At 40.2% G+C, this 17803-nt stretch overlaps 1 protein-coding gene across 7 annotated transcripts in view; it reads left to right on the top strand.

Annotated features, from left to right (window-relative positions):
• Positions 1–15972, top strand: part of NOD1 (nucleotide binding oligomerization domain containing 1) — a 94299-nt gene extending 78327 nt beyond the window's left edge. For 2 of the 7 annotated variants that reach the window (XM_037836984.1, XM_037836987.1), the window contains 2 exons: positions 6599–6682; positions 14865–15972. In XM_037836984.1, the coding sequence (XP_037692912.1) occupies positions 6599–6682; positions 14865–14937 (157 nt within the window). In that variant the 3' untranslated portion in view covers positions 14938–15972. The other 5 variants (XR_005217047.1, XR_005217048.1, XR_005217049.1 and 2 more) reach the window with 5 other exon arrangements.
• The last annotated feature ends 1831 nt before the right edge of the window (positions 15973–17803 follow it).

The following is a 17803-nucleotide window of genomic DNA, read 5'->3' as shown; positions in this document are numbered from 1 at the left end:
TTCTTCTTGGTGGATTGCCCCTTTTATTAATATATAGTGTCCTTATTTGTCTCTTATAACAGCTTTTGACTTAAAGTCTGTTTTGTCTGATATTATTATAGCTACCCCAGCTCTGTTTTGGTTACTACTTATATGGAATATATTTTTCCATCTTTTCACTTTCAACCTATTTGTGTCTTGGGGTCTATGGTGAGTCTCTTGTAAACAACATGTAGTTGGATCATGCTTTTTTATCCTTTCTGCCAAGGTATGTCTTTTGATTGGGGAGTCAATAACATTAACATTGAATGTTATTATGGTAAAAGGCACTACTTACTTCAGCCATGTTGTCCTTTGGTTTTTGTGTGTCATCTTTTTTTCTCTTTTCCTTTATTGCAACCTCCTTTATTGTATAAATTGATCTTTTGTGATGTATCTGAGTGATCCCTTTCTTATTTGTTTCGTGTTTTCTAAATACTTTCTTTGCAGTCACCGTGGGGTTTATATTACACAACCTACATCTGTAACCCACCTATCTGAAAACACCAACTTAGCTTCAGTAGCATCATTTACATTCTCTGCTCCCATGTATGTTTCCTCTCTTTATGTTGTCTGTCCCACTTCACCACTTTATATTTTGCAAGTTCATTATCAGTAAATGTCTTTTTCTTGTTCAAGTATATTCTGATTCTTATATGAATGAAAGAGTAGAGTTGTATATTGAGGATACAGTTTTGCATTTTTACTTTTAGTTACCCTTAATAATGACTATTTCTTCACACTACTTCAAACCACTCTCTCTTGTCTCTCCTTTCAAGCTGCAGAACTCCCTTTAGTAATTCTTGTGGGGCAGGTCTTTTGTGGTCAGACTCTCTCAGTTTTTGTTTACCTGTGAATATTTTAAACTGTCTCTTTTCTGAAGGACAGTTTTGGATAAAGAATTTTTGGGTGACAGTTTTTCTCTTTCACTACTTTAAATATATCATACCACTGCTTTCTCACTTCTATGGTTTCTGACGAGGACTCAACACTTAATCTTATTGCAGGTCCCTTGTATGGGACAAATCGGTTTTATCTTCTTTCAGAATTCTCTTTATATCTTTGGCATTTGACATTCTGATTAGTATATATCTGAGTAAGTCCACTAGGATTTATTCTGTTTGGAGTATACTGTGCTTCTCGGACATGTGTATTTATGTCTTTCTTAGAGTTGGGAAGTTTTTATTTCTGCAAATATTCTCTCAGCTCCTTTTTCCCTTCTTTATACTTCCAAATTCTTCTTTATGCTCATACATTGTTGTCTTAATATCCTTTGGTTCTTTATGCATATTTTCCTTAATATTCTTTAATTGATTTATGAGATTTGTTTGAAAGTCTTTGATCAGTTGTTCCAATTTCTCAGTGTCCTCTGAAGTTTTGTTTCCATGACTGAGCAGTATTTTCCTGTTTCTTAGTGTAGCTTGTAATTTTTTGCTCATATATAGATATCTGATTATCTTGAGTCCTGCTTGTCCAGTTCTCCCTTTTGTTTACGGTTTTGTCATTGATTGGCTTTGTGTTAAGGCTTTTCTTTTTGATGCTTGGTCTACTTTTGTAGACCTTTAGAATATCCCATGTTTAACTGCTCAGCTTTTCTCAGTTCTTCATCTGATTCTTGCCCTGCATATGTGGTGCAGTTTTTAAGATGACACTTTTTGTGCAATGGTTTCACCTCCAAGAGAGAGCTTCTTTCCTCTATTCCTTCTCTGGGAATCTTAATCTGTTCCATTTGCTTTTCTGCAGGATTTTCTCCCCAGGTCCTGTGATCTATTTAAATTTTCTCCCTCAGTGCCCTGTTTTCTGTAACTTTTCGGTTTGGGGACCTGTCCTATCTTACAGTAATTCAGTTTATCCCCTCCCCCCATTTTTTCTGCCTCCAGTTTCTTCCACATTAGGGTATCCTGCCCCAGGGAGCCATATGGGGTCAATTCAGAAAGGTGAGTCACTTCAGAAAAGTCTGTTTTGCCTTTGGGTAGTCTGGCTGACTGAGACTGGACTGAGTGAGGATACGCCAGTTCTTGCCATATCTATCGTGGTCTCTCCTCCCTCCCTGGGGCCCTTTTGTATGCAGCACTCTTCAGTGTCTTGTGTTCTGCCCTGGGTCTCTGGGGACTTCCATCCCTGTGCCTCGATATGCATAGAGCTCTAACTCACTGCTGTGAGTTATTCTACCAGCTATGTCCTTGGTGGGAGGGACCCGGGCCGTGCTGCCTCTGTGTTATTCCCAAGCTGTGAGAAACTGAGGGAAGGGAACAGGAACCAACCAGCAGTCAGGGATGGAATTTTCCTGATATGTTTGTTTCTTCAATTCAGTGTTCATGGAGTCCTTCTCCAGTCTCCGTTGTCTTTCAGGGCTCTTTTTTTTTTTTTTTTTTTTTTTTATTGTGAACTTTAACATATATACATAACAGTAATAACTTTCAGTGTACGATTTCACAAGTAGAGAACAAATCTCAAAGAATGTCATGGGTCACAGTTCCACAACTTCAGCCATTTCCACTACTGTAAAATATAACATACTTACAGAAAGGTGTCATCTCTTGATATATATCTCAACAAGCAGTCATATAGGCAATTTCAAAAATTGTTATGGGTTACAGTTCCACAATTTCAGTTCTTTCCTTATTATGCAATACAAGGTATATACAGAAAGGTGATGATCTTCAACAAGCAGCTATAGAGCAAATCCCAAGGGATGCTATAGACTACAGTTCCACCATGTAACATAATACATCCCAGACCTCTTACCAGCTGCTAATTATTCATCCCTAGTATTAGTGAAGAGTTGGTAAAATATTCCAATTAAATATAGTCATTAATATGTAATGGATAGTTTTTCCATATCACTCTGTTAACCCTCTGCAGCAGTGCCATTCCTTATTAGTATATCATGCTAACACTTAGGTTTGTGGTGCTACTCTGTGGGCTACTTGCCTCTAAACAACCACTTATGAACATGTTGACCTTCAATGTGTCACTGATACTTATAATCCCGTTAACATATCATATTCACTCCTGACCATTCCCATACCATTAAGATCACCCTCATTATCATATCACATTTGTACATATTAGATTATTCTTCCCCCTTCACTAGGTTCTATCTCTAGGTCCCCTATAGTCTACCTTTAAAGACACTTATTTTACAATTTTCTCAGAGTTCACATTAGTGGTAACACACACTGTCTCTCCTTTTGTGTCTGGCTTATTCCACTCAGCTTTATGTCTTCAACATTCATCCATGTTGTCATATGTTTCATGACCTTGTTCCTTCTTACTGCTGTATAGTATTCCATCGTATGTATATATCACATTTTGTTTACTAATCTATTGAAGGACATATGGATTGTTTCCATCTCTTGGCAATTGTGAACAATGCTGCTATGAACATCAGTGTGCAAATATCTGTTTGTGTCACTGCTTTCAGATCTTCTGGATCAAAGGGTAACTCGATATCTAGTTTTCTGAGGAACTGCCAAACTGTCCTCCAGAGTTGCTGTACATTATACAGTCCCACCAGCAATGAATAAGAATTCCAATTTCTCCACATCCTCTCCAGCATTTGTAGTTTTCTGATTGTTTAATGGCAGCCATTCTTATAGGTGTCAGATGATATCTCATTGTGGTCTTGATTTTCATCTTCCTAATAGCTAGTGAAGATGAACATTTTTTTCATGTGTTTTTTATCCATTTGTATTTCCTTTTCAGAAAAATGTCTTTTCATATCTTTTGCCCATTTTGTAATTGGGCTGTTTGTACTACTGTCGCTGAGTTGAGGATTTCTTTATATATGCAAGATATCAGTCTCTTATCAGATACATGGCTTCTAAATATTTTTTCCCATTGAGTTGACTGCCTCTTTACCTTTTGGACAAGTTCCTTTGAGGTACAGGAGTTTTTAAGTTTGAGGCATTCCCATTTATCTTTTTTCTTTAGTAGCTTGTGCTTTGAGTTTAAGGTCTAAGAAGCGATCTATTAATGAGGTCTTGAAGATGTTTCCCTACATTATCGTCTAGGAGTTTTATGGTACTGTCTATTATATTGAGGTCTTTGATCCATTTTGAGTTAATTTTTGTGTGGGATGTGAGGTAGGGATCCTCTTTCATTCTTCTGAATATGGATATCCAGTTCTCTCAGCCCCCATTTGTTGAAGAGACTGTTATGTTCCAGTTCAGTGGATTTGGGGGCCTTACCAAAAATCAGTCGACCATAGATCTGGGGTCTATTTCCAAATTCTCAGTTGGATTCCACTGATTAATGTCTATCTTTGTGCCAATACTGTGCTGTTTTTACTACTGTGACTTTATAGTGAGCTTGAAAGTCAGGAAGTGTAAGTCCTCCCACTTCATTTTTCTTTTTTAAAATGTTTTTAGCAATTCGAGGCACCCTTCCCTTCCAAATAAATTTGATTACTAGCTTTTCCAATTCTGCAAAGTAGGTTGTTGGAATTTGATTGGAATTGCCTTGGATCTGTACATCAATTTGGGTAGGATTGACATCTTATGATGTTCAGCCTTCCTATTGAGGAACATGGAATATTTTTCCATCTCTTTAGGTCCCCTTCTATGTCTTTTAGTAAAGATGTGTAATTTTCTGTGTAGAGGTCGTTTACTTCTGGTTAAGTTTATTCCTAGGTATTTGAATTTTTTAGTTGCTACTGAGAATGGAATCTTTTTCAAGAGTGACTCTTCAGCTAGGTAATTTCTGGTGTATAGGAACATTATTGACATCCATGCATTAATCTTGTATCGCACCACTTTGCTAAATTTATTAGCTCAAGTAGCTATGTCATCGATTTCTCAGGGTTTTCCAAATATAACATCATATCATCTGCAAAAAATGTCAGTTTTACTTCTTCCTTTCCAATTTGGATGCCTTTTATTTCTTTGTCTTGCCAGATTGCTCTGGCTAGAACTTCTAGCACAATGTTGAATAATAGTGGTGACAGCAGGTATCCTGTCCTTTAGAGTTCTAAGAAAGTGGGATTTGTCCTTTTATTCACTAAATCACTGGGGAGACTTTTTCAAGAGGATGTCTTACATTGCCATGTTGATGATGTCAGTCTCCTATGCTACTTTTACATCCTTTTTTTTTTTTTTTTCCTTTCAGTCTCCAGTCTGTTTTATGCTCTTCCTTAGGTCATGAGAGCTAGAACAGGGCTAGAGAGGTGTCCACTGCTTTGTGCATGCACAGGTCTTGATGGCTTTTCTAATCACCCAGCAGGTACATATGCCTGAGAACTGCTGTGCTTTTTATATACATTAAATGCTCTACACCTACCGGGCCCATGCCCAGTCTTGGCTGGAGGCTACCTATCGTGCCAACATGGTATAGGTGGTGGCAGTGACAGCAACCATAAAGGTGGTGACTAGAAAACAGGAGTTTGACTGCAGAACTCTGTGCCTACTTCCAGGTTCTACTTTTACTCTTTTTGCACACATGTACAAGCTGCACTTGTCGTCATGTTCACCAGAAGATCATCACCTCTGCCACTGAGCACAGGCGTTTCAGCCTTTGGGAGGTCTAGGTAGGAACACCGGGTCCCAGCTACAGCACAGCCACCAGTGGACCTGTGCTCTTCTACTGATCATGTTGCCAGAGACTGTGAGAACATTTCATATGCATCCTCCCTTTAAACCTTCACATCCATCCTGGGAGAGGTACTCTTATAATTATTTCTGTTTCACTGAAGCAACTGAGGTGTAGTTAGCTTAAATTTCTACAAATTGGGGTTTGGGGCTTCTAACCACTATGCAATACTGCCTTTCTAAGCAGTAGGCTCCTTCATGCTTAATTTCTATAACCTCACAAATCAGGCCAGCATAGGCCCTCCTCTTCCTGGGAGATCACCTTCTTGGGTCAGGGCTCAGTCTGTTTCTCAGGGTGAAGTGTAGCAGTAGCTGTGATGAATTGCAAACACATCACTACCTCTTGCTGCATTTTCCTTTTTGGGTTGGGAGCATTTCAGAAACTGCCAGCTATATCTGAAATCATTGTTTCATTTCGGTTGTGGCTACCCAACATAATGGCACACGCTGGGCTTTGGATAAATTTGAAAACAAATTGATACTTCTCCACTGGGCCCCATGAGTGGTAACATTTGAGAACTGTTTTTTCTTCCTCCTCAGATATTGGAGAGGACATTGTACCATCTGAGAAGCCTTTGTGTCCCCCAAAAGCAGAGAACTATCAGCTGGTAGCTAGCACCTGGAACAGAGGTCAGACTGCCAGTTCCCCTGATGTGTTTCTTAGAATTTGTTGCTTTCAGGCTGGCGGTCTCCAAACAGTTTTGACTGGCCACCCCTACAATGAAAAATGTCAAGCACAGCACACATACCCATATAACATATATGCTCATGTATTACACTATACTCTGTACATATGAATGAATATATAGGTGTTAAGAATGTTCTTTATTCTAGGGGATTTGATCTAGACCATTTAGCTAGATTGAAAGTCATGTGAATTCAGTTCTTCTGTGATCTCATCTCTTATCCCATTAGAACCTTACACTCCCTAATGAAGGGGGCAGAATGAATCTGGTATTATATATTTAACACAAGACATGTTATTCTTTCAGGCTTATCCAGAACCAGATCACAACCAAGGGAATTGCCCAGCTGGCAGATGCATTACAGAGGAACACTGGCATAATGGAGATTTGGTAAGACCCATCTACCACTTGTTAAAACAACAGTAACAGAAATGATTACTTACTCAACACTACTTCTTAAGTGTCAGGCACCTTGTAGGGCAATTTCCATTTATTCCTCATCTTTCCAATGACCCTGCAAGGTACGTAATATTATCTCCCTTTCATGGATATGGAAACTGAGGCTCAGAATGGTGAATATAACTTGTCTAAGGTTACAAATAGAACAGAGGCTGAAATTCAGCCCATACGGCCAACACCACAGTCTGTGCCCTCCTCCCTTGTGCCACCCTGTCCTCATGTGCCTTTGTGTGCCTGGATGGGGGAAAATAGCCTGTGAACGGAATTCCTATTGAAAGTGAAGAACTCTTGGCAACTTAGGAGACTGAGGGTGGGATGTGCTGACCAGGAGTTTGGAGCTCCTTTTTCCCCTTTTCTGGGTTTCCTAGGATTCAGGACACACTTCCAGGCAAGTTTTGAGCTGACTTATGCTTTTCTCTTTGCTTCCTGGTTTGAGAGTTTTGAGAAGCTGCTTATGTTTGTGGAAAAAAACTCACCTCATTTGCTTTAATACCACATTGAGCCCCATTGCACTTCATTGCCTCCCACAAGACACACACACTCCCATTGTCAGCCCCCTTAAAATTTAATTACCTGGGTGAGGCAGGACTGTGTGAATATTGGGAGAATGGCGATGGGCCTGTCAAATGTAGGGTGTTTTTCCAAAAGTAACAGTAGTTATATCTTTTGTGTACCTACTTGATGCCAGGCACCATGCTAGGTGCTGGGGATACAGCAGTTAACATGACAGGAGGGGCCCCACCTGCTTCAAAGTATTGGTTTTACTGAGCTGAGAAAGAGTCTTTGTATGGACCTGTACCCAAACATACTTTTAAGTGTGCTTGAAATTTGCTCTTGACCCAGCTTGAGACAGCTCTTCAGGGTGTGAGGCTCAGGCCCCCATGGAGGACCTCACCGGGGGTAGTGCCAGGTTCCAATGAGAGGACACAGACAGCAGGGGTTTATGCTCCCGGTAGGGCTCCTCTGAGATTTCTAAAGCTCCTTACTGTAAACTCAAATCCCAAGCTCAGGGGGTAGTTACTCATTAACTACTTTCTTCATGAATGGGGAGAAGAATTTCAGAGTCAAAAATACACACACACACACACATACAATTCCCTAGCCTCAGCTTCTAGAGCAGTGGTTTTGAAACTTTGTTTTGGAACTCATTAATTGGTCATAACATCAGTTTGGTGGGCTGCAACCATTATTTTAAAAATGAAATAGAAAATATTAGAGTGCACAGTAAATCGTATGAAGTATTATATTGTTCAGCTTTTATTTCCAGCGTCCATGTGGATGTGGTTCAGAATGTAAAATGTAATGTGTATTATGGGTCACAGTTAAAAAAAACAAAAAAACAAAAAAAACTTTTGAAAACCCCTGTCAGAAAGAACAGAGACCAAATTAAACAAGACTGATGGAGGACTCTGTGGCATATGTCTGCTAAGCTGAGTACATTCCTCAACCTAGAAGACATTTCAGAGCTAACAGACTGTGGTGGTTTGGAGCTATGTACCCCAGGAAAACATGCTCTTAAATTTAATCCATTGTTGTGGGTGTGAATGTTTGTAAATAGGACCTTTTGATGAGGCTACTTCAGCTAGGGTATGGCCTAGTGTATCAGGATGGGTTTTAATCCTATTATTGAAGGCCCTATAGGAAAGGTCACAGAACGAAAGCCAGAGGGAGAAGCCAGAACCCATAAGAGAAAGGAGAAGTCAGCAAAGGCTGCCGTGTGCATAGCCACGTGACAGAGGAGCCAAGGGATCAAAGGCCGCGGGCAGCCAGCCATACCACCACAGTCTTCTTCAAGAAAACATCACCTTGATGAGGCCTTGATTTTGGACTTCTCCTAACCTAAAAACCATAAGCCAAAAAATCCCCATTGTTTAAGCCAATCCATCGCATGGCATTTACTTTAGGAACAGAAAAACTAAAACATGGATTCTAGTCTGTATTAGTCTCTAGCTGCCTTATGCATATAATCTATTCCCTGGTATCATCCCATTTCCTGGATAGTCCTGTTTGAGTAGGACAGGCAGAGAGGAGGAAGAAGGCAGCAAGCCAGGCTGAAAACAATTTGCAGATGACGGCTGGCCTTCACTTGCCTTAGAAGCTGGTTAGGCTAGTTGTATGGATGTAAATGTTCTTTAATTCTGTCAAGCTTTAAAGTACGCATTTGCTGATTCTCACAGACCACTGTTCCTACATAAGGTACTGTTTGCATAGGGCCAGGTGTCTTGAGCTTTAAGGTGTACTATATAGAACTTAAAAAGGGCATGTATTGGGGATGGGAAGAAATCTGCCACAGGTTGTGAAAGAGGGCAAGATAGAGGGCTTGAGTGCCAGCCTTGAGAGCATCTTCAGTTCCGTTCCTGGCTTGTCCTGTAAGCTGCTCAGTGTGTTCCCATATGTGTGATTTCAGATTTGGTTCTGCAAAGACCGTGGAACACTGGCATTGTCCAGGTGCTGCCATGCCAGACAGAGGGCCATGGTCAAGCTGGCAGAGGAGCTGTGATTCAGGCAGCAGCTCTGCTCATAGATATCACTGACAGATGAACGGGTTCCTTGTATTCATTATCTGTACTTAGATTTACTTGTATCTCATCCCTGTCCAAAAAGAATTTGAAGTTTCAAGTCCCTTGGTGAGTTCTGCTTTGAAAGACAGAAGTTGGAAATGTTCAATGCCCTGAATGTTGTATATTATATTCATTACATTCTGTTATAAAAAGCTTTTCATGATGTCTCCTCCTCAGACTATGAGCTCCTTGAGGGCAGGGATGATGTTACAGTCTCTGGTATGGCTCCTGGTACTAGTTCATTCATTTGTTGAAAAGCTAAGTGTTTGAATGTGCGAGGCACTGTGCTAACACCAAGATTGCAGTGGTGAAAAAATGGAACTACCCTCATGGGTTTACCATCTAGCGAGGAGACACATGGTAAAGAAAACAAATTATTAAAATAATTGTTTAACTATAATTATGATTAGTGCTATAAAGCTAATGGCTGGTGAGGGAGCCTAATACAGGATGAAGTTTCAGAGAAGGTCTCCCTAAGAAAGTAGCATTTGAACCAAGCCATGAAAGGATGAGCAGGGGGTTACTCACTGAGGCAGGCGTGCTCCAGATTGGGATGATGGTGGAAGACGAAGCTCCAAGAATCAGACCCTCAACCAAAACAACTATTTGCACTGACAAGAATCCACTGTTTCGAAATTCCAGAGTCTCATGGAACACCGTACAGCATCCAGGGAGGAGCAGGAGGCGGCTAGTACATTGTGCTAAACACTGGAGAGTTGCACTCTCCACACAGTGGCTATGATCTCCCATCATAAAACAAACTGACAGGAAACAGTGCATCCAAAGGAACAAATAAAAATCCCAGAAATCACCAATAAAGAGGCCCAGACTTTGGACTTACTAGACAAAAACTTTAAAAAAAATATTCAGTATGCTCAAGGATAAAGGAAAACATGGAGAAAGAACTAAATGTAGGTAAATAATGAACAGTATGGGAATCTCTTTGAAATTCTCAATAGGAACACAGAGAAATAACTGGAGTTGAAGAACACAGTAACGGAAATGGAAACTTCTGGATGGTTTCAGTAGCACATTGGAGGTGGCAAAAGAAAGATTAGTGATTGTGAAGACTGCTGAGGTGTTTCAGGCTAAGGAGCAGAAAGGAAAAGAATAAGAGTAATCAGAGACTAACAGACATGTGGGACACCATCAAGCATACCAGTATACCCATTATGGGATTCGCAGAGGGAGAGAAAGGGGCAGAAGGAACATTCAAAGAAATAATGGCAAAAATTATTCCAAATTTAACAAAAGACATGAATATGCACATTCAAGAAGCCCAGTGTTCCAGTCTGCTGATGCTGCTGTTAGGCAAAATACCAGAAATGGATTGGCTTTTTAAGGGGGTTTATTTGGTTACAAAGCTATAGCCTGAAGGCCATGAAAATGTCCAAAATAAGTCATCAACACAAGTATACCTTCTCTGAAGGAAGGCCAATGGCATCTGAAAAACCTGTTAGCTGGGAAGGCACATGGCTGGCATCTGCTGATAACAGGTTATATTCCAGCTCCTCTCTCAGTTCCTGTAAGTTCTTCAAAATGTTGCTCTTGGGGCATTTTGTCCTCTCTTAGCTTCTTCAGAGCAAACTATGGGCTAGCATAAATCTGCTTTCAATGTCCATCTCTAAAATGTCTCTCTCAGTTGCTCTGAGGTCCCTCTGTTAGTGAGCTCTTTTTAAAGGACTCCAGTTAACAAATCAAGACCCACCCTGAATGGGCAGGGCCACTTTTTCATGGAAACATTCAATTAAGAGGTCACACCCTAAACAAAGGTGTCACTCACAGTTGGGTGGGTCACATCTCCATGGAAACAGCCTAATCCAAAGATTCCAACCTAATCAACCTTAATACATCTGCCCCCACAAGACTGCATTACAGAATATGTTTTTTTACTAGGGGATATAATATATGCAAACCAGCACACCTAATGAACCCCAAACAGGACAAACTCAAAAAGAACCATGACCAGACACATAGTAATCAAACTATCCAGTGCCAAGAACAAGAAAGAGTTCTGAAAGCTGCAACAGGAAAACTAACAAGTTATGTATAAGAGAATTCCAGTAAGTTTAAGTGCTGATTTTTCACCAGAAACCATGGAGGCATGAAGGGAGTGGTATCTAATATATAAAGTGCTAAAAGAAAATAATTGCCAACCAAGAGTTTTATATCCAGCAAGACTTTGTTTTAGAAATCAGGGGGACATTAAGACATTCCCAGATAAGACCTGTTCTACAAGCAGTGCTTAAGAGAGTTCTTCAGGACATGAGACAGTAGACCAAGGCAGCATAAAGTAATAAATACCTCCAGTAAAGGTAACCATTTGAGTATTTATAATTGTCAGTACTATTGTATTGTATTTTTTGACATGTAATTCCGCTTTTTACAGGTACTAAAATGCAGATGCATAACAAGTAATGATAAAATCTATGGTTTGGACCTACAATGCATAAAGACACAATTTGTAAATAAGTATTAAAATAAGGTGGAGGGGGGCGCTGGAGGTTATAGGAAAAGGGTAGGTGTATGCTATTGAAGTTAAGTTGGTATCAAATCAAATGACTGTTTTAAATTTATGATGTTAAATTTTAACCCCATGGTAACCACAAAGAAAATATCTGAAAAACATATGCAGAAAGAAATGACAAGGATGTAAAGAACTTGTAAACAGAAAACTATAAAACACTGTAAAAGATTTCAAAGTTTAAAACCTAAATAAATGGGAAGACATTCCGGGTTCATGGATTGGAAGACTAAATATTAAAATTAATTCTACCCAAAGCAATTTACAAATTCAACCCAATCCCAATCAAAATTCCAACAGCCTTCTTGGCAAAAATGGAAAAGCTAAAACCTGAAGGGTAAGAGGACTTAAATACACAAAGCCATCTTAAAAAAGAACAACAAAATTGGAGGACTCGCACTTCCCAATCTTAAAAATTATCATAAAGCCACAGTAATCAAAACAGCATGGTAATGGCACAAGGACAACCAATGGACTCTTGGTTTAGAGTCCAGAAATCAACCTGATATTTATGCACAACTATTTTGACAAGGGTGCCATATCCACTCAAATGGTGCTGGGAAAACTGGATATCCATAAGCAAAAGAATGCTGGTGGACCACTACTTCAAAGATAACGAAAAAATCAATTCAAAATGGGTCAACGACTTAAATATAAGAATCAGAACTATGAAACTTAAAAAGGAAAACACAGGAAGCATCTTCAGGACCTTGTGTTAGGCCATGGTTTTCTAGACTTTACAACAAAAGCACAAAGAACAAAAGAAAAAATAGATAAATGGGATCTCATCAAAATAAAAAACTTTGGGGCATCAGAGGACTACATGTTGAAAGGAAAAAGAAAAATACAGAATGGGAGAAAACATTTGCAAACTACATCTCTTTAAGAGTTTAATATCTAGAATATATAAAGAAATCCTTCAACACAACAAACAATACAAACAACCCAATTAAAAAATGGGCAAAAGACCTGAATAGACAGTTCTCCAGAGAAGATATACAAATGGCCAAAAACCACATGAAAACATGCTAAACATCTTAGCTACTAGGGAAATGCAAATTAAAACCACAGTGAGATACCATTTCACACCTACTACAATGGCTACTACTAAAAAAAAAAAAAAAATTACAAGTATTTGAGAAAATTTGGAGGAATAATGGTGCAGTTGCTGTGGAAAACTTGTGGTTCCTCAGAAAGTTAAGTATAAAATTACTATATACCAGCAATCCCATTTCTAGGTGTACACCCAAAAGAATTGAAAGCAGGGACATACCAGTGTTCTTAGGGCATTATTCATAATTGCTAAAAGATGGAAGCAACCTAAGTATCCATCGACAGATAAATGGATAAATAAAATGTGGTGTATACACACAATGGAATATTATTCAGCCATAAAAAGGAATGAGGTTCTGATACATGTGACAACATAGATGAACTTGGAAGATTTCAAGTCAAAATAAGTAAGACACGTAAGGACAAAATATTGCATGATCTCACTTATATAAAATAATTAGAATAAGCAAACTCATAAACTAGAATATAGTTTACCAGGAGCCGTGGGGGTCAGGAATAAGTAGTTAATGCTTAAATTGTACAGTTTTTATTTGGGGTGACTGAGGAGTTTTGGTAATGGATGGTGGTGATGGTAGGATAACAGTGTGAAAGTAATGAACAGCAGTGAATTGTATTTTTTAATGTGCTTAAAGAGGATATTTAGGTTGTATATATGTTACTAGAAAAAAAATTTAACAAAACAAAACCATAGGATTGTATAACACAAACAATGGACCCTAATGTAAACCATGGACTATAGTTAATAGTAAAATTATAAAAATGTCCTTCTATGAATCTAAAAAATATACCACAGTAATGCAAGGTGTTAATAATAGGGTGGTATATGGGAACTCTGTATTTTATGCATGATTTTTTCCGTAAACCCCTAATTTCTAGGGTCCAGACGCTTATGGAATAAGGAGGCAATGGGAGGCTGCTAAGGTAGACAGACTAGACCATAAAAGATTTTTGGAGCATAGTACATGTTTTGGTCCTCATCCTAAAGGCAATGGAGAGTCATTGAAGGGTTTTCATTGGAAGAGGGATGTGATCAGACGTGCACTGTAAATATACCACTCTGGTTCTTCTAGGAAAATGAATTTGAGGAGGCCAGAGTGCATGGAAATGGCTAGTCAGAAGAATATGACAGTGATCCAGAGAAAAGATGATGGGTGCTCAGACCAGGAAATTATAGAGAGGCTCAAGGGAGACATTCTAAGGTTGTTTAGGAAATAGAATAGACTGATTATGAGAATGAGGAGGAAGGTATCAAAGTTGATCTCTACATTACTAACTTGTACAACTAAATGTGTAGTGGTACCACTCACTGAGTTAGGGAATCCTGGGTTATTGTGGGCATGTTGATGGGACTGTGACACAGCCAAGTAAAGATACCAAGTAGGTAAATGGCTAAACAGAACAGATGTTCGGGCTTCAGGTTGCTGACATTTGAATGAAGCAATGGTACAGATGCGATCACCTGCAGAAAGCTTTCAGTGGGAGGGAGAAAAGGGCTTAGCCTCAAGCCTGAAGTAAACCCATGACTTAGAGGTCACATGAAGGACAACATGGGAAAGGACTCAGAGATAGAGTAAACAGATATAGGAAAGTACTCAGAGATAGAGTAAATGGATATAGGAGGAAAACAAGAGAGCACATTATCAAGCCAAGGGAAGGTAGGACGAGGGAGAGAGGTCAGGATAGCCAAATGCCTATAAAGGTCAAGTCAGTCAAGGCCTGAACTGAAGTATATCATTGAATGGCTTATGGAAGCTATTGGTGACTTTAGTGAGACCCAGTTAATGGTAATAGTACCTGCAAGGGATTAATATTGATATCACAGAGCTATATGAATTGTTTTCCTTAATTTCAGGGTTGTGTGATACATAAGAATGTATTAGGAATACATATTGGGAAGGAGTATGAAATAGTCCCTAACATTTTACTTGTGTTGTTTTTCTCAACTTTTCAATAGCCTAAATGGAAACTTGATAAAGCCAGAGGAGGCCAAAGTCTTTGAAGATGAGAAGCGGATCATCTGTTTTTGAGAGGATTTTTTTCCATACATGGGTCTTTGTCCTGAGAGTCTCCTCCGCAGCAAGCAGAACCCATTCTGTGCAGTCGGAAGGGTCCACTGCCTTGATGCAAATCGATGTCCTTGTGCAGATGCTTTTATTGACGGACTTGCTAAATAGCTGTTACAATTTTACAGAAAATACAGGAAATGAGTGTGCCTTGACCTGTTTTAGTTACTGTAAACATACTATGTAGAGCCTTTAATGTATGACCATCATTATTTTTATCTGAAACTAAAGGAAAAAGAATTTGAGAACAGAGGGGGACCAGCCTCACCTTATCCAAATAGTTGTCCTAAGGGCCAATGAGAGTAAATTGGTCATTGCTGTCTTCATTGAAGAGTTGAGGACTTTGCACAAAGTTGGTGCCAAGTTTCTTGAGAAAAAGGTGGTCAATGACTAAGAAGTGTTTTACCTGAAATATTCCCTTCCTCCTCAGTACTCCATCATGGAATATTATTATTCCTACTTCACTGCTGTAGATACTGAGGTATGTATGGTGTGGGAATGTGACTCATTCAAGGTCTTGTGGGGACCTGGTGCCAAAAGGATTTATCACAGACTTTTGTTTAAGTCCTAGAGTCTCAGTATCTGCTGACAAAGGTCACAGAATGCCCTCTTAGCCTTTGTAACGCTGAGCTTCTACTCAGCGCCTTCACGTGGCCGAGGTGCCCTGCCTTAGGAAGGAGTAGGAATCAATTCCTATTCTTCAAAAGGAACAAGGCATAGCTGAGCTGTCCTTTGTGGCCCTGGCAGCCAAATGGAAGCTTCTCTGTCTCTTATCCTCTTGAGTAAGGGAACTCTCTTCCTGTCCCCTGAGTAGCTGGGAGGGTGAATGAGTTGGATCTGTGCCTCAGGGAGCTGCCTGAGAACCCGGCTAGCAGAACATGCTAGTCAGACACCTACCACCATGGCAGGCACGTGCTGGATGCTCAATTGACATGGAAGGGTGATAGTACAAGATATATTTGGCCAATTCATGTGTTAATAAAATACAAAAACACTATTTCTAATGGCTTGAGTTTGGTATTTTCAAAAGGGCCTCAGCCTGGTAATCCCTGTAAACCTTTGAACTCCAGGCCTGACTCCATTCAGAGGTACCCCACTACATTAGGTAGGGCTTGGGGCGATGTTCTGTGAGGAGAGGTAAGATGAAAAAAGGTCATAGGTGTCATCAGTTTGATCCTTTGCAGGCATGTCTATGTACAAAAGGATAAAAAATAAAAAAAAGAGGATGAGGCAATACCCAGAGGTCTCTCCATTTGCCGTCTGAATCCATAAAGGGGCTCTCAGAGGAAATGACTTGCAAATCAAGAGAGGCTGGGCATAGGGTATGCTGAATGGAACAGGTTTCTCAGCCCTAATTATTGTGCCATGGCAGGCCAAGTTCAACATCCACTACCTTCTTCAGCTGTTCACTGCTGAGTAGATAACCCAGGGAGCCTGCCAGGTGCTTTCTCCTCCCCCAAGGGCACCACCCACTAGGGAAGAGGCCACAAGTTGGTAAGGGCAGCAAGTGAGAGGGAAAGAAGTACAGTGGCCCTCTGACAGCACCTTTGAGTTCTCAGAGTTCAAGCCCAGCTTTGTACAAAGGCTCCAATTCAGGAAGTTAGCCAGGGAAGTTATGGGGGAAATCCTGTACAGTCATGTGGTAATAGTTTCTCTAAAGGCATTACCCTTGGTGGTTCCTAACACTCCCCACCTCCCCCCAAAAAACCCTAGGGGTGTTCAACTAATAGTCACCCCAATAGCAACAACTATCTCCCTACCACAGAATCCAAAAGCTGAGAACTCCCATATACCAGACTGAATGAAAACTTGGGGTAGGCTTGAATGGAAAAAGTCATGAAAGGACAGCCTGAGAAGTGTGGGAAAGGGAGAAGAGGCTGGCTTGCCTTAATATTTGTAGGCTAAGGAGAAGTAAGAGACTGAGTCTCTAGGATTTGGTAAGCACCTACCAAGTGCCAGGTGCTGGACATAGTTCTTTCAATCTGAATGCTCCTATAAGAGTATAACCCTATTTTATAGATTCTTAGAGCTGGCAAATAGAGAGGCCCTGATTTACAACCAGGTCTGACTCTAAACTCGACATCACTTCTGGGGAGCTCCCTCACCCCAAGTCTTCTTGTCTTTTCTACTGTTGACTCCCCACAACACACAAAGCTCTGCAGTCCTCCCAAATTCATACTCCCCAGCCTACTGCAGGGCCAGAGTCACGTAAATCTGCATTCTGCCCATCCCTGATGAAGCCAGCCACTCCGTGGAGACTTTCTAATGATTTTGCATTTAGGGAAACAGGAACTAGTTAACACAATAGATGCAGGGAGCTACCAAGATGCCAGAAGTCTTTAAAGCCTACAATTTCTATTGTCCCTGGACTTCACTGACATAAAGAGGCAGCCTAAGAGTCAACAGAATACCAGGCTTCTCCTCTCCCCTTGCCTGGGCTCAGCAGCCCCCACTACTTCCTACTCTGTATTCGCTCCAGTTTCAAACCTAATAATAAGACAGACACAAGTGTCAACTTAGGCCATTCTGGAATGCAAAGAACTTCCACTAAGGGCCTTGAGTTCATTTAAACCTTAGAGAAAACTGCATTTTTCCATCTATTACAGCATCTCCCTTCATACAATCCTGACCATTAACGACCCATCCATTCAAACACTCATGATAACTGCAACCCATGGTGTGACCCTGGAGTCAGCCACTGGACTACTGTACTACATGTTGTTACATTTAATCTTCAGAGAAACCTGTCTGGGACAAATTCTAACTCCATTTTAGATGAGGAAGCTGGTTCAGAGAGGCTAAGTAACTTGCCCAAGGTCACTTAGCTAGT

The sequence above is a fragment of the Choloepus didactylus genome, chromosome 5 (assembly GCF_015220235.1).
Source record: "Choloepus didactylus isolate mChoDid1 chromosome 5, mChoDid1.pri, whole genome shotgun sequence".
NCBI classification, from domain to species: Eukaryota; Metazoa; Chordata; class Mammalia; order Pilosa; family Megalonychidae; genus Choloepus; species Choloepus didactylus.
Note: the sequence above shows the minus strand (reverse complement) of the source record. Positions and strands in the feature narration are given on the sequence as shown.